This window comes from Podarcis cretensis (genome assembly GCF_951804945.1).
Source record: "Podarcis cretensis genome assembly, chromosome: 10".
NCBI classification, from domain to species: Eukaryota; Metazoa; Chordata; class Lepidosauria; order Squamata; family Lacertidae; genus Podarcis; species Podarcis cretensis.
Genome location: NC_137179.1, coordinates 34,818,238 through 34,843,691, shown reverse-complemented (window position 1 = coordinate 34,843,691; position 25,454 = coordinate 34,818,238). Strand labels below are relative to the sequence as shown.

The following is a 25,454-nucleotide window of genomic DNA, read 5'->3' as shown; positions in this document are numbered from 1 at the left end:
AGAAGGGGTGAGTGAAGTTCTACATCAGGAACAAGGAGGGAAATAAAGATCACCATGGGATCTGCTGCCATTGTGGATCCTGCTGCTTGAGATGGTCACTTCACCTTGCCTCATGAGTGGGTTGGCTGACTTTAAACTCTATATGGAAAAGGCTAAAAGTAGATTCCACAGGGGTTTACTTCTGTAACTGCACTAGACACGTGAAGATTTTGATATGTCAGTTAGGCAAGACTCATGACTTCCAGAATATTTTTATTCAACGAACAAACAATGCAATAAATATTTCTTTGCAGTGTGTGCTATCGTCTCCAGAACTAGAGTAAAATTCATTTTGCACGCACGTTTTTCCCTCCCCATACAAATGTTATTCTGCCAGCAATTATGTGGTAGCTCAGTGAGAAAGCGCAGGCAGCCTCCAGTTCTTTACAGTCATTCAATATTTTTCTTTCCCGTTCTTTAAAAGAAACAGACGGGATAGTAGAAGAGCAAGAAAATGATTCTCCTATAACAATCAGATGCAGGTTTTCCAACACAACCAAATACTGTACTCATATAAGCAAATAATACACAACCCCCGCTCCTAAAGATGGGTGAAAGGCATTAGAGGAAGTACAAGAAATACAAAATACGCGAGAGTACGACTGATAGCTAATTAGGGAAGTATATACTGTACAGTCGCAAACAGCTTTTTCGTTCCCACTTTTTATGTGTAGGACTCTTGCTTTCTCTGGTTCTGAAGCAAACTATTTTGCAGCTGCAAACTCCACCTCCCCGGGTGTCGTATTCCTCCGCCCCTTCTAGTTTCCACAGACCAATCAGCTTTCACTCTTTCCTTCCCACCCCCGCACCTCACGTGACAGCCTCATCCCAGAATCCTTTAGCCAAGATGGCAGCCCCCAGCTAATAGTGCTGCACGTGTGTATATGTGTCTCTTTTTTTGGAAAATCGAGCGGACTTAAAGTAGCTACTTTTAAAGTATTCAATCTCCATCATTCAAAAGGTAGTTTGTTGCTAATTCACGGAGGCATGAAGACCAAATCGTCCTCTCACAAGTCCGAGAACACGCACAGGGTAAGATAAGGGACGGCGGGGTCGGGTCGGGTGGATCAGAAACCCGGACCTTTTTAAGAGCTCGGCTTAGGGCTTCGGTTCGCCGAACTGGCGAAATAGTATATTTGATATCCAGTTACATATCACTCTAAAAAGCCATTGGAGTAGAGTGGTACAGAAGCAAAAGAAGTTGGAGAGCAGCGCAACTTTTTTTTCCTGTACAAATTTTGGAAATCTGTAGTTACTGCAAGCAAACAAACGACACCACACAAAAAACCTTGCTTATGCCCTGGGCAGTCCAAAATAGTAACTGTGTGTAGCATTTGCCACTCATCTGCTAACAAAACAGCAGGAAAACTATCAGTGTTCTTAAAGTATTCTGCTTGGCTCTGAAACCTTACCTTGTCCTACTGTGTAGTGTTGTGAAGTGCTGCAAGTTTTTCAACTTATTTGTGGTGTGTCTCTTGTGCTTCTAGCACACTGTAAATTGCAGATAATTCTTAACTATGAATATGGAAGATCCTGCAACAGTACAGAAGATTAGACAACATTTTCTGATTTCAAATAAGTTGTCTGTCCCATTTGAGTCTGATTTCATTCAATTCTATGGGCTGTACCATTTGACTATGTATGAAATATCATTAGAAGGGACAGCCATATAAAATCTTACTCTTTGGCAACTTCTAATAAGCCTGATGCCTCAAAGATAACTGGAAAAAAAACCCACAAGAAACTCCTGTTTATTTATTACTTTTTTTACAGTTTCTCACCTTCTCGGAACGCTTAAGCAATGTAAATATTGACATTATTCATCGCATTGACAGAACAGGGAGCTATGCTGAGGTAAGATTAATGTAGTTGTTTTTCATCTGTCTAGGTGTCATCTTATTCAGTGTTGGATGTGGGTGTTGAGGTGCTGGGAGCTCAGTTACAGGATGCTGCCTAGTTCTGAGCCATGGTAGGGTCACCTGACATGGGATGAAGACGGTGGTAGACATTGTACATCCTCGCATCCCTTTGATCTAGTTACCTGCACTGGGGTGGCTAATTTATTAGCTACAGTGCTAATTTACTACAGATCCTTTGAATTCAATAAAGTTGTGACCCTTTAAAAAAAGATAGAGCTTTCTGCTGGGAGCAGCATACTTGGAACTGAAACAGGCGGCCATTAATAAAATAGATGCCTGATGTGTTGTGTTTACAATTACTGTCACTGGTTGTATCTGAACCTGTAGCAATCAATGCAGGGACTGCCACAGCTGAGTTCTGGCTTACATATTTCCACTATATAAGTTTGTTAGGCCCTGATAAAAGCTCTATGATTACTCTAGAAAGCCCTTATAGGGAATAACAATTATTTTCATTGTACAGATGGGGAACTATTACAGAAAAAAATATTGTATACCATCATGCCACATCTGTCTGAAACAGCAACGTCTGAAACAGTATATTGCATGCAGACCCTCCCTCCCACTTCTGGTGGTTTGGCTGCAGTTAATGCAACACATATGGGGATCAGCTTCCTTTCTCTTGCTGTTGTGTTATGCTTGTGGTTTTTGATCAGCTTTGTGGCCAGTCTACTGGGAGTTAGGAATTATGAAATGTATAATAAAATATTAATAATGACCTTTGGTTTTTGTCAACATTTCCTGCAAGACCAGCCCTTTGAGATTAGGGTGTTGCTCTACCAGTGCTATAGTAAATATTTTTCCTTTCAAAATCAACAATAAATGTTCTGTCTTTGTATTTAACCACACTCATAGTGTATTGAGAGTCATGGGAGCAAGGTCAAGGTTGTTGGGTTGTATCCAGTGAAGTTGTTCTGTTCATGCAAGGACTTATGCTTGCACATAAGTCAGATTTGGGTGAGGGGCACAGGAAGAGGAGAGGGAGGAAAAGTTAAATTGTGCATTTCAGTCCTTGTGCAAATGAGACGACTTTGTTGGATACATTGTATGTTGCTCTTGTCTTGTCCATAAGCCTTCTTATTTTTTGTATTGGTGGCAGCCAGGCAACCCAGTTGCTGAAACAGATCAGCAATAGTATGTGAATTTACCTAGAGTCCTGTGTAGTAGGAAAATAATAAATAGCTGTTAACCTGTGTATGTAAGTCAGAGTTACTTTTATTTTCAAACATGTTTTGTTTCTGGAGATGTGAAAAGAATGATTCAAAATATGGGGAAAACTTCAACGCATACTTCATTTTCTTTGTTCACATTATTTGGACTGTTTGCAGTTTGTAATGATAAATATGAATGTGTGCTTAAATTAGGCACAAGTTTATACAAAGAACCTTGACATGCTGCCTTTCTGCATGAGAGATTGTGCATTTAGTATAGAAATTGAGAGACTCAGCTGTGACTCAGGATGGTCCTGATTAGAATCTTGCCTCTACCATCAAATCACTAGGTGGCCTGAGATAAGATGCTGTCTCTCCACCTTGCCCCATCCCATCACCTGAAATGGGACAGTAATACCAATTTACCTTACAGGGTGAATAATACGAATTACCTTACAGCTAGATATTATAGGTCAAGTAAGTTGAACATTCAAATATATCCTCCCTTTTGTGGGCAGCATTCCAACATAGGATCATCCATTTGCAACTTCAAGTGGTGTAGTCTTAGACAGGTCTGTTTGTCCATTTGGGGTGCTGAATATATATATTGAGTTGTTATTTGCACACATAAATTCTAATCCAGAGAAGGTATAGAAAGTTATCTTGTCTGTGCAGCCCTCCCTCCAGCTCCACTGTTGTTGGATCATGGCCATCTGATTGTAATATGTGATTACCAGCTCTATAAGAATTGACATGCTTTTCACAATTTCAGTTATTTTCAAATGTTATAATTATAATTGTTATAATTATTTCTAGGTAACAGCTCCAGTTTTGCAAACACTTGTGTAAATGTTTAAATGAAAAATGGAATAATTCAGTTGTGCTTCATACTTCATAAATATTGCACCACCCCATGAAGGCTTTTTACTTAACCATTCCTTCCTTAATCAAGCCTGAACTGCTCCATACGAATATATATTAACTAATATACACTCTTGATTTTGCTAGGAGGTTGAAACATATTTTCATGAAGGACTCGAGAAATGGAGGGAGCTGAACCTTACTCGCCATTTTGGTATATCTTTTCCCCAAAATATTTTGTATTAATACTTTTCATTGTGTGTTGTATAAAAGTGTTGCTGTTTTGTTGGAAATGTATGTCGGGAGTAAGGGTTTGCACACAATCTAACAGTTAATATACATTTAGTGATATGTATACATTTTGAACATGGAGTGCATCAGATGAATATGCTGTGCCTTTCCTGTGCTGATTTCTGTGCAATTTTCAGTGCTAGATTAGAGCTGGCAGGATGTTTTGTTTATGTTTCCTGCTGTTTAACCTAACATTGATATAATCAGCACAAGTTCTTCAGTAGCCCAATCTCATCAGTGGTGCATCAGTGCAGTATCATGACCTGTGATCCACGTGGGATGATTACAGGCATTATACCAGCATAGGCTAGCCCTTCTACACTACACTACACTACACTACACTACACTACACTACACTACACTACACTACACTACACTACACTACACTTAATGGTACAGCAATAGCTGGAGAAGAGAGATTGGATCAGGCTTGGCAATGATGTGCTAAAGTTCTTTTGGCCAGTTCTGTACTAGAGCAATTCTATGTACCTGACAGCGCAGCAAAAGTGAGAACCCCCCTCGGCAAAATTTTTGTGTTAGGGAAAATTACAGGATTTCTGTGGGATATCACAGGATATGCACAGAATGGAAATTAAGCTGTTTGACAGTCCCAAAATGTTTGCATACACAAATAGGATGATCACCCCAATAGCATTGTAAGCATAAACCATTATGCACAATAAAAAGGCTTCCATATGTTTCTTTCTCTTTATTTTTCTCTCTCTTCTCTTCCTCCTCTTCCTTCTTCTGTCACAGTGGCACTTATCTGTTGGATGGCCTTGCAGATTGACCCCAAATCCAGCACTGGGTTCTAGATCTCAATGAACAGTGCTATCTATAGTCATTCCACACTATCTGCAGTTGTGGCTTTGCATTTTCCAGTAATGAGAGAGGAGGGGGGCAGAAAGCTGTTAACGGTGTTCCCATTCTTCACTTTTAGAAAGCTTTCATAAAATTTCAGCAACAGTTTCTTGTTTCCAAAATAGATATTTTAGTTTTCTTCCTTGTGGAACAAGTATTTTCCAGTCATACCTTCCAGCCAAAAGCTTTGCCACAGTTAATCCCTTGTTTGCTCACGATAATTAGAGTGTGTATATGTGTGTATGTATGAGAGACAGAGATAGAGAGAAATTGGCACAGAAATCATTTGACCTGACAAGCCACTTTTAAAGCTTCATGCACAGTCAGTTCCTTCTTTCCCAGAAAGGTCTAACCTTTGAGCCTGTGTTTGAATAGGCTGTTGTCACGCAAGTGAGCCATGCTAGGAGCTGTGAGGGGGTGTCCCCATTATACATTACGGGTCTTGCATGCTGGGATTGTACTCCATGGGTATATGGTTTTTAATCACCTGCTGGCTTTGAGCCTTTAAAGCTGGGAGCCTTGTAATATGAGCAAGAGCTGGAAGGCACGGGTAATACATGCTGGCCATTTTTTCTAGGCCTAATGCTTGATGCAATCCTGTATACACTAACCTAGGAGTAATTCCTGCTGAACTCAGTAGATTAGTGTTCCTGAAACTCCATGAAACAAATCAAGGTTTTGTTTTGTTTTTTACACAGTGACATTCTACAGGCAGGTAGTCAACAAATGCCAGTCTTTCAACCAGCTGGTGTACTATCAGAATGACATTGTGCAGAGCTTGAAAACCCACCTGCAAGTAAAAGACAGTCTTGCCTTCCAACCTCTTTTGGAGTAAGTACCTACTGCAGTATCTAAAATATACCTTCTGAGTTTCTGTTCACAGGCGGGGAAGGCCCTTTGTTCTTTTTAGTCCATTGGGTATCTTTGGGCAGTTAACTGTTTCTCAGTCCTAGCACTGGCGGAGGAAGAGGAGTGCAGCGGGAGCGCACCGCCCCCGGCAGCGCGATCCCGGTGGAGTGTCGTCGCAGCTGCCCCCGCCACGCACGCTGGGTGCCATGCCCCCAGGATGCATGCCAGCCCCACTCCTGTCTCCTCTCCGCCCCCTGGTGCCAGAGCATGAAGCTCTGCCACTGAGTCCTAGGCTCTCTTTCCCAGAGTGGGAATGATATTAACTATGCTCATCACACAGGACTGTAATGAGGTTATGTTAGCTGTGATTAACTTCAGGAATACACTGGGCCATACAATATACAAATGCATTCACTTGTGAGCAGACCACGGGACAGTGAGATTTCCCTCAGAATTATTTGAAATCATCATGGGATGTGTATGTTCAAATTATAATGTGGCACCACTCACATTTGCCTGTCTTTATGTATCTCAATACAGCTTAGTGGTGCAGCTGGCTCGCGATCTCCAGACAGATTTCTATCCTCATTTCCAAGACTTTTTTCTGTCCATTACAAAATTGTTGGATACCCAGGACACGGAGCTGCTGGAATGGACTTTCACCTGTCTCTCTTACCTTTACAAATACTTATGGAGGCTGATGGTGAAGGACATGTCCAATATTTATGGGTAAGCTTTTCTATAACAACAACAACATCATCATCAACAACAACAACAACAACATGGCCAGTACACGAGTCTTATTCTGCATCATTTGCAAAATAAGCAAATAAACTCTTCTTTATTTGAGTTAGACTAGAAAAGCTTTTGATCCCTTTTAGCTCTGATTCTTATAGATTCTTATAGATTCTTATAGTGTGGTAGTTAGTGGCCCTGATTCTGTGTGCACACAACGGCAGCCTATTTCTTTCCCTCTTCTAAATTTACTAAGAAGAAAATGCTATGTTCATTGGGCAGTGTAGTAAGGGAATCAAGAATGCCTATCATGTTTACTATTGGTTTATCTGCAAGGCTCTGTATACATGTTCTACCACTGAGCTATGGCCATGATTAAATCAGTATAAAATACAGTGGTACCTCGGGTAACATACGCTTCAGGTTACAGACTCTGCTAACCCAGAAATAGTGCTTCAGGTTAAGAACTTTGCTTCAGGATGAGAACAGAAATCGTGCTCCAGTGGTGCGGCAGCAGCAGGAGGTCCCATTAGCTAAAGTGGTGCTTCAGGTTAAGAACAGTTTCAGGGTAAGTACGGACCTCCGGAACAAATTAAGTACTTAACCCGAGGTACCACTGTATATGTTAATAAATTTGCTTTGTGTCTGACGATGGATTCCAGGAAGCGTTGTTGGAGAAATGAATTGATCCTGCATGGCTTTTATTTTTATATTTGAATGTTTGAATGTTGTACTTGCAGATTGTACAGCACCTTGTTGGCTCACCATAAAGAGCACATCAGAAATTTTGCAGCAGAAAGCTTCACCTTTCTGATGAGGAAGGTAAGTGATGTTGGGGCGGGGGCAGGAGAGTGTAAAAAGAGAAGTGCCTTCTGTTCAAATCAAGTTTACCACTGCAGCTTTAATATTTAACATAATACAAAGTGTTACTAGGCATCTCTAGTTTGAAGGAAATGACTGTCATCCATTTAGTTCAGTGTACCTATGAAACTGCTTTATAGTGGCCCACTTTGTATGTCACGGTAAACAATAGGCAATGATTTGTCATGGGTGTGCCTTTCTGGGCTGTGTTCTCCCTTAATGGAAACAACAAACCATGATCCCTGACTCAGCACTGCATCCAAACCATGGATTGTGGTTTGCAAAACCAGTGAGTCAATAACAAACATTTGCTACTGATTGTGGGGTGTGTTTTTTTAGGAATGAAACAAACCACAATTCCTGGTTTGACAGAATACTAAGCCATTTGTATCCTCCATGCTAGTTAGACCAAGAGAGTAAACAAACAGACCAGTAAGGTGCAGTCGGGGTAAGCCATTAGCTATAGTTTATTGTGACATGCGAATAAAGCCAGGGAGTGAGACCATCTAGCCAGCATTGTTACCTTTAACTCGTAGCAGCTCTCTGAGGTTTTTCCTGTCTCACGTTCCCTGACACACACCCTTTTTTAAATGGAGATGCCATGTATTAAACATGGCACTAGGTAGAAGGCACTAGGTAGGTTAGATTTTTCTGCTTGTTGTAGAACAGTGACTGTAACTGTAGTGTTCTTAGTAACTGGTGCAATGTCCAACTATACAACATAGCAGAATAATAAGAAAAAGCAAAACTTGGTGTAACTTTTCTGACATTAGTTTACTGGTCAAATGCTGAACCACTTCCCCTGAAGAACACAAATGTTTGAAATGTATTGGGAAATCTGATGACCAGTTTGTAAACAGATCCTCTTGCACCTATCACCTTCGTGTTTTCTCTTTGAGACAGTGCACTCCTTTACTTTATTGTTAGGATGCTATTTAAGCTGGACCTTTTAGGCTGGTCAGTTAATGGCTTTGGGCACCTCACTGGTTTATATTATGTTCTGGCAATATGGTTGCCACTGGGGAGATTTTTGCTCTTGGCTTGCATTACTAGCTGCTCATGGGTAAAAGGCTTGTCTGTTTGAACTGATAGCAACTCTGCTGGGGAACTGGTGGTTTCCACAGCACAATAGCCATCAGTCTGTAAAACATGGACAGCTCAATGTTAAAAGAAGCTCGATCAGTGTAACATCAGAAGACACTCCCAAGTTCCTGAGAAGGACAGGTAAAGTATGTAACTAATACATGCTATGGTGCTTAAAATCTACTTTTTCCATTTAGTTTATATACATTGTAGGGGGTTTTAATTAGCCTTTCTACGTAGTATGTATGAATTAAAATAAAAGGGGTGCCAACTGTAATTTTGTTTCCTAGGTTTCAGACCAAAATGCTCTCTTAAATGTAATGTTCCATGACTTGGAAATGCACCCAGAAAAAGTAGAAGGTGTCGGACAGCTGATTTTTGAGACGTGCAAAGGCGTTAGGAACATGTTCCATTCCTGTGCTGAAACGGTAATCAATCCAAGTGCATGAAGCAAATGGAAAATTATAAAGTGCCTGGTTCGGGAGTGAATTTTTAACTTGCTTCCATAGATGATTGGTCTAGGTTGTTTTGCCCTAAATTCCCCCCTCCCTCAATAGACAAATAGCAAGTTTATTTCACACATTTCAGGAAGACTTTCAGGATATTATATCTCTAGTTCTTTTTTCTTTTTTTAAAATTATTTAATCAGTCAATACTTGGCACTGTTTCCATAAGGAGAAACTGTGTTTGTGTGTGTGTGATATATGGAATGTGGTGTAATGGTTAGTGTTGAACTCTATGACCTGGGAGAACAGGTTTTAAATCCCCACTCAGCCATGAAGCTCACTGGGCGACCTTGGGAAATTCACTGTCTCTCAGCTTACCCTACCTCATGTGGTTGTTGTGAAATAAAGTGGAGAAAACCATGTATACCACCACCTTGAGATCCTTGGAGGAAAAGGCGGTATATACAAATAAATCAGTATGTATGTATGTACTATGGTACCTCAGGTTACATACGCTTCAGGTTACAGACTCCGCTAACCCAGAAGTAGTACTTTGGGTTAAGAACTTTGCTTCAGGATGAGAACAGAAATTGTGCAGTGGAAGCGGGAGGCCCCATTAGCTAAAGTGGTGCTTCAGGTTAAGAACAGTTTCAGGTTAAGAACAGACCTCCAGAACGAATTAAGTTCTTAACCCGAGTTACCACTGTATGTATGTATAAATAAATAAAATTTTGTATAGAAAACTGTACTAGTTGTACAGTCTTTTAAAAGAGGCCCTGTGGAACATGTGCACTCTGTATCCACGGAGCCTCTTTTAAAGGACTCACCCTGTATAATTCTAATTTTGCATAAAGGATCAGATTGCCATGAAGCAGCAGTAGCCTCCTTTAAGCTGAAAGTCGTTTATTGAGGAGTAAATGAGTTTATGACCAGGGTTAGAGTGAAAAATATTTTTAATGTGAACTATTTTAAAACATTAAAGATGCGTGTAATTCCCTCCCCCCCTCCAGGTTATAACATTAATTCTGAAAAAGCTGGGGCCACTTACAGAAACAGAAGTGACCCTCTCCTGGAACTTGGTTGGTGAAGCTTTCGAACATATGGCAAAGTCAGCTGCTGGATTCATCTATAAAGAACATTTCAGTGTATTTTTCAGATGCTTGCAAGTGAGTTGTAATTAATTAAAATAGAAAGGGGCTCTACCCTCTCCCCTCCTTTGAATTATGGTGCTATGTGGCAGGAGATGGGAAAGTCATGTGGTGAGTGTCATGTGGTGAGTGTCATGTGGTGAGCTGGCAGGTATCCAGAACCATTGTCAACCGTGAAATGAGTGATCTTACACACACTGATTGATTTTAACAATGTTGCCTGTAGAATCGGGTGGGAAAACACTGTCCTTAATATATAAAACTTTAAAAAACTTTTAAAAAGCTGCTTGTAATTGTAAATAACAAGCAAAACTTGTATTTTGTCTGAGATGTCCATTCTTCATGAAGTCCCATTCATGTGGTCTGAGTAAAGGGGTGAGAAATAAGGTTATAAACCACTGAATTGCACTTTTTTGAGGAACCTTTTGTTAAGCAGCAGCAGCAACAACTATGGAAATGTCTGACTTTTGGGTGCAAAACCTTTTTTTTTTAAATCAACCACATAGAAATCAATACTTGAACTGCAAGAAAAGATAACGAAGGACAACTGCTGTGAAGCTTCTGAACAGATTGAGAGGGTATTGCAAGTGTATTTGATCTTAGCAGAATATGCACAAGGCTCCAAAGTTGTTCAGCCTGAAGAAGTTTGTAAGGTCAGTAAAACTTTCCTCTGCTAGAACAGATCATATACATCTGGCATGAGAGAGGATATGAAGCAAGGTGGAAGTAAAACAGGAAGCATTGTTTAGCTTTGTCTTTGAGGTTATTTCAAGGGTTTGGATCTAGTGGTAGAGAGGGTGCAGCTATGAGTGAAATTTATTAGTCAGCTTCAGCAGCTTGGCAAGAATTCTGCTGATCTAGATTAACTGTTGGTTTATGACTAATAACCTGATGGATTCATTGTTGATCTAGATTAACTTTTTTTTTCACAACACTGACTATTTTGCTATATTATTGTGCTATGTCAGAGATATTATTCAAGAAGGAAGGGAGCCAGTGTGGTGTAGTGGTTAAGAGCAGTGGTCTCGTAATCTGGTGAACCGGGTTCGCGACTCCGCTCCTCCACTTGCAGCTGCTGGGTGACCTTAGGCTAGTCACACTTCGCTGAAGTCTCTCAGCCCCACTCACCTCACAGAGTGTTTGTTGTGGGGGAGGAAGGGAAAGGAGATCGTTAGCCGCTTTGAGACTCCATCGGGTAGTGATAAAGCGGGATATCGAATCCAAACTCTTCTTAGTGCAAAGGAATGTGGTATCAAAGAGATTTAGGGATAGGCATGACTCCAAATGAAATGAACTGTGGTCTTCGGCCCCACTACTATACTGTTTTAGGTAACTAATGAAGACCTGGACAGCTTTTTGAAAAGGCCTTTGGTTAATTCTACAATTTTGCCAGCTCATTTCTTATATTTCTTTGTGCTGCTTGAATGTTTATTGTTTTTTAAAAAAACAAAATATCTGTTTTAGTCTGTTTCCCCCCCCCGTCCGTTAGCAGCTTTGAGTCTCCTTCAATAAATAGGCAGGGTCCATAAAAAAAATAGATACTGTACAGGTCACTTGTGACTAGTCTTATAAATCAGAGATTTCATTTAAGCAAACAACAAAAAGCTTCTAGCACTCATGACTTCAGATAGAAACAGGAATTCTAGTTCTTCTTGCCGGAATTTCTAAGTGTGTTTTTAATTGTTCATATTTTCATTTCACAGACGTTAACAAAACTGATAGAAACACCGGACCTCTCAGTGCCCTGTCGTGATACTCTGCTTAAAGTTATTTCTGTTCTGTTTCTTGATGAGAGTGTCTTATTGCCTGATGCATTGGTCAAAGAAATTGTTGAAAAGGTAACAAAATGATTAGCCTGGACTCGGTTGAATACTGTATTATGAACAGTCCACTTTTGAGCAACTGGTCTGCAAGACTTGATTCACACATTACCCTTTTCTTTGAGTGAATATATGCAAACAGGCTCACTTTCCCCATAGTCTTCTGGAAATAGGAACAAATCTACTTTCTTCTGGCAACCAATACAGGCAGATCCAGCTGGGCATAAATGCCAGAGTTTCTCTTCTCCCAGCTGAGCAGCTGAACTGCTGGGATCAAAGTAGTAGTTGGAAGTTATTTGCCATAAAAATCTGAGGCTCTGTCTTGAAGAGAGTTCTATCGTAGGGGAGAGCCATAGCAAAGTGGCAGGGTTTCCCAGATCCCTCTGGTGGCAGGACTGCATAAGAGGTCCGCCTGAGATCTTTAGTTGGAGTAGATATTACTGAGTTAGATGTCTGAGTGTAGTTTCATATTGTCACACATGGGTTCATATATGCAAGCAGCCTCATTGACAACTGCATTTAAAGAGATGTGCGTGTCTGCAAGTTTTGCATGATCAGTGACTATTTTTCTGTACGCTAATGCAGTAAATACTGGAAAAGACACCACAGATAAGGTGGTTCCCCAATTTGTAAGTTTTGTGTCTCAATTTCCTTTGGGAGCAAACAGATTTTTGCAGATTATCTTTTGGAATCAGAATTTCCCATTGTCCTTCAAAGTAATCCCAATGAATCTGGAGCCAGGTCTTTATTTACTTCAATTTACTGTTCATGTGCTTTTTAATAGATCTTCAGAGGTGGATTTGGAAGGCGTTCTCTATGGGATTTTTCTAAAGTTATGTTTCCAATGGAACAATTTGAAAAGGTAGGTGAAGTGTTTACCCTTTTTTCAGCAGCTTGAGAACTGCATCTTAAGGAGAAAGAAGTTAGTGTGATCCTTGTCTTGTCTTGTCTCCTTCCCTTTCCAGCAATTTCTTCCCAGTCTCCTTGAGTATGCTGAGCACTGCATTTGTGGAGAAGATGCTCTGGTTCAGGAGGAGGCCTTGGCAGTTCTGGCTAAACTCATTCTAGAGAAAGCAGAACCTCCCACAGTTGGTTCGATGGCCTTTGAGAAGTATCCCTTGGTTTTTATGGAATCTGCTAAAGGGTATGTGACTTGAGCAGTTGCTTTTGAGCTGTATCTGGGAAAGGAGCAGGTTGCAATGTTCTATTCTGGTCACTTAAGTATTGAAACGTACTTTGGATTCATAAAACTATGCTACTTTTAAATACCAAGGATGAGGGAACGTGTGGACATCTCCCATTTCCCTCAACCAGCATGGATGGCCCAGTGGTCAGGGATGATAGGAGTTGTGGTCCAGCAACATCTGGGAGGCCACGTATTACTTATCCCTGCAGGCAATCTTATGTATCTGTTGTAATGGCATACAATCGATTTAATTTTAGATTGAATAGAAGACAGTTGCGAAGTAAAAGAACTGAAGCGAAAGAACAGAAGACTGTTTTGGATCACATTCTGTCTTGCATTCAGATACCAGAAAACAGAAGCATGGCTGATCTTTCAAAACCCTGGGCAGCTCTTGTGGTACTTCCTCACATAAGGTGAATATGTGAGGCATTTACTTACTAACATGTTTCTATAAAAGTAGACCACATGTAGGGTCACTGATTTGTAAGTCTCTATCAAAGCAAACAAGTGCAGTTATTCTTCTGTATGTTAGGCTCTCATAACAAATGAGCTGGGGGTGTCTACTGTGACGTTGGAGGATATAGAAATAAAACCCTGCTTCTATGGAAAGCCCAAATGGCCTGGAAAAGAACACTTTTGCATCTTCTAAAGATTCAACACCTTTTTGTGATAGGATTTTTAAAAATATTTTTTATTTTGGTAGCACAAAGACAGAGGCAGTAACACATCTTAAAACCTTTTGCTGGAATACAGTGTGCCGAAAGAAAGAAAGAAAGAAAGAAAGAAAAGACCCAAGAGTTGCATCTTTTGCAACACTGCAAACCATCTTGGGGCACATCTTGATTCCACTCGCTGCTTCATTGCTGTCCCTTGATATGTTGCTGACTCAAGCGATATTTCCAGCATTTCTGGTCAGCCCAGTTTTAAGCTGTGGTAAAGGATTAATCAAAATGAACTCTTTTCAAATCCAAAGATGTACAGTTAAAAACAGCAACAATGAAAACTTGTTTTGTATTTCCATATCCTATTAGTATTCAAGGGCATTTATGTAGTGGTTGCTTCTGTTGCCATGACAACCACTTTATTTGGGTTGCGTTATTTTGAAGTATTGTGGCTAGGGTTTTTTGTGTTTTTTTTTTTTTTTGAGGGGAGGAGGAAGAGTGACCCTAGTCACTTGGAATAGCCCTGAAAATTAATCTTAGTTCACGAATTGTAGGATAACTTGAAGATGGGTGGAATTTACAGTGAAGGATAGTCCTCTATCCACTGAATCTGTAGAACCAGGTTGTCAGTTAATTAATCCCAGTTAGCCAGTGTAGCAAGCTATAGTTATTGCCACACCCAAGCTTTGAAATTCTCTGTCCATGAGATCAGTTTTGCTCCCATCCTTTTTTTGGCCTTCTGCCTTCGTTTGCTACAAGGTTGGCCCAAGAGGCTTTGCTGTCTGAGACAAAGGGCTCCATGTACAAAAAAACCAGACTGTACTGGCAGCCATACCTTCCTTCTATGTTGCAAGCAAGACAGCCTGCCTCAGGTGCAGTGGGTATTGCTCTGCAAGAGGTGCAAGGCACTTGGCAAATGGGGTGCTGTTTCCCAACACGGTGTCACTGTTCTCCACCCCTCAGCACCTGCCACTTCAAGGCAGTTGCCTCATTCTACCTAACAGCAGGGCCAGCCTACTTCTCTGCTTAGAAAAGACCTCTTAGGTCTTCTTTTTAAAATTTATTTCTTTCCCCCCCAACTGTTTATGTTCCTTGGCCTGCTGTTTTGTTTGACTTGGTGATTTCCTCTTTGGTTTTATTTAAAAAAAAAAAATTATATCCAAAGGCGAGGTATAAATATTTTAAAATAAACGAAACCTGACTTCAAGCTCATTCATAAAGGTGTTCAAGTTCCTTCTCAAGCTGAAATAGAAATTGAAGTTTGCATAGCAATGACTTGAAGCTGCTGGCCTTACAGTAGCTATTGGGACCATTGTTAGGGCCGAAACAGCTCAAATGGCAATCACACAATTAGCCATTACACAATTGCCTTTGAAAAAGTAAATTTCATGATGCTTTACCTGGATTGGGATCCTTCTGTGTGGGTATGGGAAGTGTTAACCCTTTGCCCCTTCTTGTAGTCACAAGCCAGAGTAGGCCCCTGACACTTGCAGTTTGGATTGGAAGGGGGGCGGGGGCGGAGATTTGCCATGATCTAGATTGGGACAGCAGTGGAAAGGGGGCAAAGGATTAAAGGCCACTACCCCACATCAAGATGGCAAACCCCATGCCTAAAAGGTACATTAAAGCAGCAAATAATGGAGTTGCTAATTGTGTGAATGGTGTCATGGCTACTTTGATTACATATGCTTGAATCAGTCTAGCCCTGGGTAGTCAAAACACTGGGTGTGTTTGTGGGGGCTAAACCCACTTATGTGGAAGTAAATTCCATGGAAGTTAGTGAGACTTGAGACTTGCTTCTGAGTAAACACACATATCATTTTTATTTTATTTAATTAGTACTTAAGGATGCGTAACTTTTTCTAGGTTTTATCTTATACACTTCACTGCAGCTGTGTTAAGTTTGTATCTCTGTATCTAACAGGCCGCTTGTCAAAGAGAAAATCCTACCAGAAGTTAAAAGTTACGCTGAGTATCTCTTCACTGCTCTTGAGACAGGACAGCCTTGCAAAGGTGAGCTGTTGAAAGTAATTTCTCATTATTCTGCAATGGTGGGTAAAACCAGCATTCTTTGAAAGTGAAACCAATCTCTGCAGAAGTCCTCATTGCAGCTTGTTCATGGTGCACCAAACCTTTATTTAGCATTACATGGGAAAGCAACCAGTCTTTTGCATTTTGTATAGACTTTTTAAAATTAAAGCGCTCCCTAAGGGTGTGGTCACAAAGTATGGATTAATATATAACATATTCCTGTTTTGTTTTCCCAGGAAGCCTGTTTGTGGTCTGCCAAGCTGTGAGCACACTGCTTAGTTTAGCAGAATCCTTGGAAATTCTAGATCTGTTACCAGTGGAACGCATAAAGACTTTGTTGATGTATGTAATGGGGAGATGGAGTTTGCTTTTTATAAATGGAGCAATATGTTGGGCTGTGTGTACTTGTTTAATGCTGTGTTTTCCAAAGTTTAGAGTGCATGCATTGGCCAGTAGTAATCATTGGGTTGAGGTATTTCTAACCATATTGCCAGATCAACGGTTTGCTTCAGGTTAAAGACAAATAACACACACGTTAAGTATTAATATTTTACTTCTCATCCATTTTTGCTTATACAGTGGTACCTCTGGTTGCGAACAGGATCTGTTCTGGAGGTCCGGCTGCATCCTGAGGAATTCTCAACACTGCATGTGCGCAGTGCGGTTTAGCGCTTCTGTGCATGTGTGCGGCGCATAGAATGCTTCTGCACATGCGTGCACTACAAAACCCGTAAAAATACTTCCAGGTTTGCCACATATGTATCCTGAAGGATACGTTACCGGAGGTGAACGCAACTAGGGGTACCACTGTATTTAATTATATATTGACTGATAGTAACGTGCCTCTTTTCCCCAGGGCATTTCCTTCAGACCCATCTGCCTTGCTGTTGGCTGATCTCTATTGTACAAGATTGGCATTGTGTGGGTACTATAAACACCTGTCCCAAGAGAGTCTGATGGAATTGCTTTTAAGATTGCAAGCCAATATTTCAAGCAGTGTATCCAAGGTAACATTTATTTTCTAACAGTTTCTTGCTGAATGCATTGTGTTTCCAAACAGTTACTCTTGAGGTAGAATTTCTTAATGGAGAAGCTGGTCAGGGAGTGTCTGTCATAGGACTGCAGGCTTCTCCATCCCCTCAGCTGAGAGACCAGCCGATTTAGGCTCCTCTTCCCTATGAACTTCCATTCCAATGGTCGTTCAAAGAAAACGAGTTCACTTTTTTCCTCCCCCCCCCAATCTCTTTTACTTATGTGCCACATGTTTTAGATTTTAAGGCTAAAAGATGTTTGTAAGATATTTGTAAGTTGTTTTGGGAGCTTATTCTTGGCTAAGGAGTAGGAGCAAAATACTTTATGTAAATAATTGATAAATTAATACCTTTCAGTTGCATCCTTTTTATTATACCTGACTTTGCAGGATGAAAAATGTAATGAAATCTGATTTCCCCTTTGATAGGTACGACTGTTGACAATAAGGATTTTAAATCATTTTGATGTCCAGCTTCCTGTGGGGAGTGAGGTAATATTTCATGTAAAATAATGTTGTCTGGGTGCTGCCTAAGTAGCTAAGATTGCACTGGTAGATAAAACATTGTATAGTTTTACTATTACATAATTCATTGAATGTTGTTATGAGGCTCTTCTTTTCTAGGTAATTTAAGCTTTAGATCTTCTGTTTACTGAGGGCTTAGTTAGGTATTCAAAAGTGTAGGAGAAACATAAGAGTTTTAGACATTTGTCATTTTGGAGGGGAGTGGTTGTGAATAGGAATGTCTTGAATTTAAATGAGGAGTGGTGTATTTTTCCTGGCTGAAAAGGATTATTTGGTGTCACTACAGCTCAGTCACTGGGTGTGTTGTTGTTTTCTTACTGTCTTGCCGTTTTTGCTGTACATTTTTTGATACCATATTTATGTGAATCTTAATGCACCATCAAATCTAATGCTCACTTCAATGTTCAAAACCTTGAAACCAAAAAAGTATTTGCTATGTAAGCAGTTTTTTTCAAGCTTGCAGTCAAATCTAATGCGCCATCAAATCTAATGCACAACGTAATTTGGCCAAAAATGGTGCACATTAAATTCGAGTGAATACGGTATATTTGATCCTCAGCTGACTTCTAACAGCTGTGAGGGAACTCGTAAGATTCCACGAAGCTTTGTTTTATATAAATCTTGTAACACCAGCTGTCTCTTTTGCTTTTGTTAAGGATATGGGCGTGGGGGTACTGCAGTCTGTATTTGCCATATTGCTTCAAGCTGAACTTGTGCCAGCAAGCATCAATGATTATCGTGAGAAACTGCTCCACTTAAGGAAGCTGAGGCATGATGCAGTCCAATCCCTAACCCCTGCGAGACCTTTACAGGAGGTAATATGTCATTCTTGAAGGACATGCTACAGCTTTTCCCTTCTTGCTAAACAAGGTCACGTACAGACTGAGTTTCCTTTTGTACTTCATCATAATAGGCTTAACAACATGTGGGCGTTTTGATAACTGGTTTCAAGAAAGAAATTAGCTGTAGTGGCTGAGATCCAGGTCCTGCGTGTCATGCACAGAAGAAAGGTGGCCCTATTTTTCTCCTTTGTTTAAGAACATGGGGGAGCCCCTGTCTATGTAAAACTGGGCAGTGAATTATATTTCTGAATTGGCTGGTGCTAAGCAAATGAAAACTATTAAGGGAGATTTGTTTCTGTTAGCAGCCGTGCTTTTACAGCTGAAGAGGGTTCTCTCTTGTTTTTCTTTTGAAGAAAAACTGGTTTCCCTTTACTGTTCTCCAAGTTTACTTTTTGCATCTGTAAAATATTAGCTTGTCTTTCTGATATGTCCCAAATGTTGTCTTTAGTCCATTAGCATAATGCCAGGTGTCATAACTGGCCAGAGGGAGGGTCTGTATATTGCACAGACTACAAGGGATGGGTTTGATGCAGTACTTCACTAGATCTAGCCTTGCCTATCCTTCATCTGTAGATGTAATGCATGGAGGGGGGAAGCAAGATCTCCATAGGTCTCCTGGACCCCACCCTCTGACTTCCACACATTTTCAGAGGAACTTGTACAATTACATGTGCTGCCAGGAAACCTGATGCAATAGAATTCTCAATGGCTAGTGCAAACCTATGTACCTCCAGCCTGTTTTCACTGTATGTACTATTTTTCTTTTTGAAAAGACAGAAAGAATGATTCGAATCCCCCTTTCTGTGTTTCTTCTATGTGTGGAGGGGAATTGAAAATACACCTAGTGCGTCTCCATGCACCAAGCACCTATTGAAGGCCAGTTCATGCTTTTCCTTCTTTGCAGTGGCATCCTAAAGAACTTTGTCACCCACTGCTATAGGAGGAGACGGATAATTCATTTACGTATTGTTACAAAACACAAGGAGATGTGTTTTGGGAAACCATTGCAATGAAGCAGGCCATTGAGAATGCTCCAGGCTTAATATTCTGAGGCTTTTCCTCCTTTGTGACAGTAGAATGAGAGGAAACTTTTTGATTTACTAGAACAATTGAGTTACTAGAGCTTTTACAGGGACCAGGTAAATTAACACGATTGTAAATGTTAAATGGAAATGTTTGGTTTTGTGAGAATAAGTACCACTAATAAGTGTATTAACGATGGTTTAAAGATACAAAAAAAACCCCATACTGAAATATTATCCTAGGTGCCTCTTCGGTATTTACTGGGAATGCTTTATATCAACTTCAATCCGTTGTGGGTTCCTGTGATTGAGCTTATAGCGTAAGTATTTCCTCCCACTCCTGAATAATAAAAACTGTATAAACAAATAAAATATAAAATAGATCTGGGTGAGATTTCTATGTGTATTTTGATAGGTGGGGAAATTAAATTAATTGCAAGGCATATTTCTGGTTGGATTGCTGAATGTCCTGTTTTAAAAGTGAATGGTTTGCATCTTCATGCATTTGGGTCAAATTCATTCCTTATTTTAGAAAATGTCCTCCCTGCTTCCTAAGGCTTATAGTGCAAAACATTTCTTTATTTTATTCATAAATATAAGTTTGCAATGTTCTCATTTTACACATTATTAACTGAACCTGAAGCAGAATGGGCTGTTGAAGCCCACTAGTAAAGCAATGGCTGAGTTAAAATTTGATTCCAGGCTTCCCATATAATGAAGAGAATGACTATCCCATATAGGAGTGTATATTTATGACAGGAATAGGAGACGTCTGGCCTTCCAGATTTTGTTTGACTCCAGCTCGCATCATCCCTGACCATTGGCTATGCTGGCTGGGACTGAAGGGAATTGGGGCCTATCAACATCTGAAGGGCCACTGCTTGATTTACAAGATTTAGTCTTCTGCTTTGCAAACATTTTGTAAAACACTTTTGGATTCTCACATGACCAGAAGGAAGCCCTATCATCTAATATCAGAAAGCTGTAGATCCTTAATAGTGTCAGTGAACCAAATAGGACAGCCTTGTTTTTATGCACTATCTTGGTAGAGCTAGCTGACCAAGATCTGCAAGCAGTAGTGCATGATATTCCATGCTGGGGAGTGAGTGGGCCGGCAGAGGAGTAATGGAGTACTTTGGTTTCTATGCTGGGCACAGAGGAGGGATCAACAGCTCTCTCGTCTATGCCCAGCATAGAAATGCAGTGCTATATACTTTCTTTGCCAACTCCTAGTTGACTGGTATTATTTTTCTTCTTTTATGCTAGTAGTATTTGTAGTTTTAGTTTATAGTTTATAGTTGCCCAATTTTACATCCCTCCCTTTATTTTTTTTAAATTAGCTCTCATGCAAATGAAATGGAAAACAAACAGTTTTGGAAAGTTTACTTCGAACATTTGGAAAAGGCCGTCATTTATGCTGGTAAGAGAAAGCAACTTTAATGGCTTCATAATAGTCCAGCCAAGATCAGAGCTGCTCATGAACTAAATCTAGGGGTTTTTTACTTCATACAGTTCAGAAGAGTTTTTTTCTCTCTCGTCTCCCACTCCATTCTCGGCCCCAGAATAGGAGGTGTTCAAGTGTCTCAAAGTTGTTTCCTCTCTTCCTTTTGCTGCTTTTTGTTTTTCCTAAGAAAAGAAACTAGTGGTTTTCACTGGTCCAACTTCAAGGCATAGAGAGGCTACATGCAGTGGTGGGAGCAAGGCTTCTCCTTCCTTGACCATTGGCCATGCTGATGGTAGTCCCACAGCACCTGGAGGAGACCATGATAGCTACCTTTGCTCTATACAAATGTTATGTGTGCTTGAAGACATTCAGCAAGCTTTATACATGGGGTGAAAAGCTGTGGGTCTCTCAAGGGGCCACAGCTTGTGAGGTGCTGGGGTAAAAGTGCCTCAGCTCCCACGATAAGAGCTGCTGCAGTTTCACCTGGCATCTTACCGGCTGGGGCCAATGCAGCTTTTTAAAACATCATGGTATATCGCCAAACTGCGATGTTTGGCTGGTGATACTCTGCGTTGTTGAAAACCCAACATTGCCCAGCCCCTAGGCTCCACTTGTCTTAACTATAGCTGCATCAGCTTGTTGGAACATTTTCTAATAAATCTGTTCTCTCACTTTTTAATGACATACCCTCCAAGAGCAGCGGGGTGCTGTATTAGCCGCAGTGCCTTCAAAAGAGTAAATAGAACTTAAGGCCTTGTACTAATACATGATCAGAAGCTTTATTACTAAAGAGTAATAAAATATAATTTTATTTTTGCTTTTTCTCTAGAGAGAGAGCTACATAATGAGCTGGAAGAAGATCAGTGGGACATTATGGATGCTCAAGGAGAAGAAATCCATGGAAGAGACGCCAGAACTTTGTATATTGAGCAGCTGAAATGTCAGACATGCTGCAGTGAGAGGACAGATCACGCGAATTTTAGGCTGTTGCTTTGGAAGGCAATGTCAAAATTTCCGGACAGAGTGGAGCCCAGGTCTAGAGAACTCTCTCCACTTCTCTTAAGGTTTATTACGTGAGTATTTTCACCGAGGGTGGGCCAGAGAGGGAATAATTTTTGAGTACTGGTTTTAAATGCTATCGAAAGTACCTGTGTAATTTTTAAGACAACTTCAGGGATCACTTTATATTTGTGTGCAGACATGTGCGTTTGTGTGAGTGTGCATGTGTGTGTGTGTGTACACTAATAATTCTCAAAACTTAGCGAGAAATTAGCTTAGCCCTAGCCATCATCTGCACATAATTTCTGGTAGATAAAAATGGTTGGAGAAAAGGGAGGTGGTTTGGGAGGGCATTCCAGACAGAGGAAAGAATAGAACAACAGAAAATAGAAGGTTCTAGTAACTTCCATGAGTTGATGAGAGACAGACACACAAACAGGGCCTACCTGGTTGGGAGGAGCTGCAACACTAGCTCCCCAACAGGTGTTTTGCTACCACTTAATGGAAGACATGATGGTGAGAGGTCAGTGGGCGAGTGGCAGCAACACACCATCTGGAAAATAAACACTGTGGCTCTGCACCACCAGGCAAACAACTTCTGGAAAGAGGCTGTAAAGGTAGCTAAATGTCAGTATTAAATATAAGCAGTAGGAGCTTGAGGTTGGGGCATAAAATAACAGGGAGCCTGTGTGGAGACTTAAGGAGAGGGACGTGTGAGGTAATCACAACATGAAATATATATTTTTACCGAGACATTTGAATAAATTGAAAAGAGAGAAGCAACAGGCAGGAAGGCCTATCTAGAAACAGGCTGCAGGAGTTCTAGCCCAGGGGGTGGCAAGGTTTATCTTGCCTGGGCTGGATCGGTCCTGCGGAGATCTCTCTGTGAGCCGGATTGTGCGTGTGTGTGAGCGAGCGTGCCCACGATTTTCAGCATCTGCATGTGCGCAGATGCGATTTCCGGCACTGAAGAAGCGAATCCCTGTGCCATGCTGCGCCGGTTTAGCGCAGCGCGCGAGCGGGCAACTCAGTTCAGGGGCGGCTCATGGGCCAGTCAAACGACCTCCACGGGCCACTTCTGGCCCATGGGCCTTAGATTGCTGACCCCTGTTCCAGCCCATCCCTTTTTTGTTTTCTTGCTTTTCTTTTTACAGCAACGAATACTATCCTGCAGATTCACTAGTAGCTCCAGCACAAGACCTTAGAAAGAAAAGCAGTAGCAGTGTAAAACGAGACCTCACCATGGAAGGAGATGCAACAACCATGAAAGATGATGAGAAGGATGAGGATGAGAATGAGGAAGAGAAAGAGACTTCTGAAGAGCCAGTGATGGAAGAGATGCCAAAAAAGAAGACTAGAAGAGCTGCGTCAAAGTAAGCTTTACTTAATTACAGGGAAGGAAAACTTTCTGTCCCACAAATATTGGAGAAGATCAGGTTGGTAAGAGGAGGGCTGGGGTGGTGAAACTTATATTCTTCTACATAGTGTACGTGTAAGGTGAAGAAGATCACTTTTGAATGTAATTTGACTTGTGGTTCTTGCTCCCCCATGAATGGCCCATCAAAAATTGAAGGTTGAAAGGGGCAGTCCAAGGCTGCTTCCAGAGGGCTTTCAAACAGCTCCATAATATAGCCCACAAACTATAAAAAGATCCCCACCTCTTATGTAACAAGAGAACATACTAATCACGCTATGAAACAAAGAACAAAAGGTCTTTCAGTGATGGAAAGATTGCAAATCATGGTTGGTTCTGGCTGGTCATTGCTGTAGTGCTAAAATTCTGCATTTGTTGGTTAGAGCATGGTGCTGATAACACCAAGGTTGCAGGTTTGATCCCCGTATGGGATAGCTGCATATTTCTGCATTGCAGGGGGTTGGACTAGATGATCCTCAGGGTCCCTTCCAACACTACAATTCTTTGATTCTATGATTATCTGTTGAGAATTGTAGGCCAGGATTGAGAGAGTCGTGTGTGTGTGTGTGTGTGTGTGTGTGTGTGTGTGTATGTGTATGTGGAATGCTGTTCTTGATTGTGACAGAACTCCAGCCTCAAAAATTCTTGTTCCTCAATGGAATTTTTAAAATACCTATCTCAGTAACTCCAGAAGTAAAAGATTTATGGGCCAAGTGTTAATGAATCTTTAGTGAAGGTTGACCCCAGGGTCATTTCTCTGTCAGTGTCCTTCCACTATTGTTTAACTTTAGAGCATAAATTCTTTACTTTCTGGTGCACATAGATTGTGGCAGGTTTATGACAGAGACAACCAACTCCTGTTTTCTTGAGGGGCTGTTCTATCCTTGAGAAAATGGCCTGTTACACAAAGTAACGGCCTCACAAGTAGTAAGTCTTCATAATTAACTTTAGCTCTAAAGGTTGTGCTGCACTTGCAGAGCAAATGTATGCAGCCATAGCATTATATAAACATAACAATTTTTCTATGACGTGCATATTCTTTCGATTCAGGCTGTGTTCACTCATCATGATAAGCATGATTTCTGGCTCATGGCTTTACACTGTTGCACACTGTCTAATAGGTCCTGTTCCACTCCTCCTTTGGTGGGAGCAGAAGAAATTAACCAGGAAGCCACAATTTAGCTTGACTTTACATTCCATCTGAACCTGGGACTGCCCACAATCCATGTCAGCAACAAGCCATGGTTTAAGGCTAACTGGAAGTTGCCATGTACTTGGATGTAACAGGAGGCCAAGCTTAACAGTGGTTTCCTAGTTGTTCCTCTTGTGCCAGGGGATGAGTGAAGCAGGAAAGATTGGTGGTGTACACAACCATATTGCTTGATCATGGTAAACCATGGTAAGCCGCAAACCATGGTTTATTGTGAAGTGTGAAGAAGTAAAGATCATTGGGTGAGGATAGTATGAGAAGCTGAGTCAATTTGTGAATGGCTAGAAGCTGGGGATTTGGATCAATTCTGCCTACTTTTTTTATCACTAGGATGACTTATTACAACTTCTCTCCCAAATTCTCCTCTTCCTCCTTTCAGCAAAGGGAAGATGAGCTTCTGAGTGATACACTTGTATTGAAAACCCTGCTTTTTATTAGCTTTCAACAGCCTTTGAACATGCTTCAGTAGACTTACTTCTTTTTCTTTTAAATCATTACCGAAAATCAAATTTTTTAATGATGACTCAGAACAATTGCTTTCTGCTGTTAACTTCTGTGTTCCAATTTGTTTTTCAGACAGCTCATCACCCACTTGCAACTGTTTGCCCAATTTTCAAATCCACGTGCATTGTATTTAGAAGCAAAATTGAATGAAATATACACTCAGGTGAAACTTCTGAGCTTCTTTTTAATTTTGTTTAGATGTGTGTGTAGTTGTTGACCTGCAAGGACCATGCCAATTTCAAAATGTTTTGGTAGAACTTGCTATTTATCCCTTTTGCATGCTTGTGCAAAATATATGTTATCTTTTGAAGCAGTTAAGTTTGCCAATGTGGTATTGTGGATGTCATCCCTGATTAACCTGCACCAATGTTTGCTACTAAACTGTCTTTCTGTTGTTGTTCTTGAAAAATTCTGAATAAATGAGTTTCTTAAGCTTTTTAACAGAGTTAAATTCCTACAATTGGAATGATGGACAATGTTAAGGATTAGTGGAAATTGTGTTCTGTTTAGTATCTCTGTGT

At 40.7% G+C, this 25,454-nt stretch overlaps 1 protein-coding gene across 2 annotated transcripts in view; it reads left to right on the top strand.

Moving 5' to 3' along the window:
- Nucleotides 1-882: 882 nt before the first annotated feature.
- Nucleotides 883-25,454, top strand: part of UTP20 (UTP20 small subunit processome component) — a 59,015-nt gene continuing 34,443 nt past the window's right edge. For both annotated transcript variants that reach the window (XM_079991870.1, XM_079991869.1), the window contains exons 1-23: nucleotides 883-1,071; nucleotides 1,813-1,893; nucleotides 4,118-4,184; nucleotides 5,821-5,953; nucleotides 6,512-6,700; nucleotides 7,447-7,528; nucleotides 8,941-9,078; nucleotides 10,107-10,262; nucleotides 10,751-10,897; nucleotides 11,948-12,082; nucleotides 12,849-12,926; nucleotides 13,030-13,208; nucleotides 13,508-13,663; nucleotides 15,837-15,925; nucleotides 16,180-16,285; nucleotides 16,800-16,950; nucleotides 17,403-17,465; nucleotides 18,155-18,313; nucleotides 19,606-19,682; nucleotides 20,703-20,782; nucleotides 21,636-21,879; nucleotides 22,960-23,178; nucleotides 25,006-25,096. In XM_079991870.1, coding sequence (XP_079847996.1) covers nucleotides 1,027-1,071; nucleotides 1,813-1,893; nucleotides 4,118-4,184; nucleotides 5,821-5,953; nucleotides 6,512-6,700; nucleotides 7,447-7,528; nucleotides 8,941-9,078; nucleotides 10,107-10,262; nucleotides 10,751-10,897; nucleotides 11,948-12,082; nucleotides 12,849-12,926; nucleotides 13,030-13,208; nucleotides 13,508-13,663; nucleotides 15,837-15,925; nucleotides 16,180-16,285; nucleotides 16,800-16,950; nucleotides 17,403-17,465; nucleotides 18,155-18,313; nucleotides 19,606-19,682; nucleotides 20,703-20,782; nucleotides 21,636-21,879; nucleotides 22,960-23,178; nucleotides 25,006-25,096 — 2,865 coding nt within the window. In that variant the 5' untranslated portion in view covers nucleotides 883-1,026. The remainder of the gene's footprint in view (nucleotides 1,072-1,812; nucleotides 1,894-4,117; nucleotides 4,185-5,820; nucleotides 5,954-6,511; nucleotides 6,701-7,446; nucleotides 7,529-8,940; nucleotides 9,079-10,106; nucleotides 10,263-10,750; nucleotides 10,898-11,947; nucleotides 12,083-12,848; nucleotides 12,927-13,029; nucleotides 13,209-13,507; nucleotides 13,664-15,836; nucleotides 15,926-16,179; nucleotides 16,286-16,799; nucleotides 16,951-17,402; nucleotides 17,466-18,154; nucleotides 18,314-19,605; nucleotides 19,683-20,702; nucleotides 20,783-21,635; nucleotides 21,880-22,959; nucleotides 23,179-25,005; nucleotides 25,097-25,454) is intronic.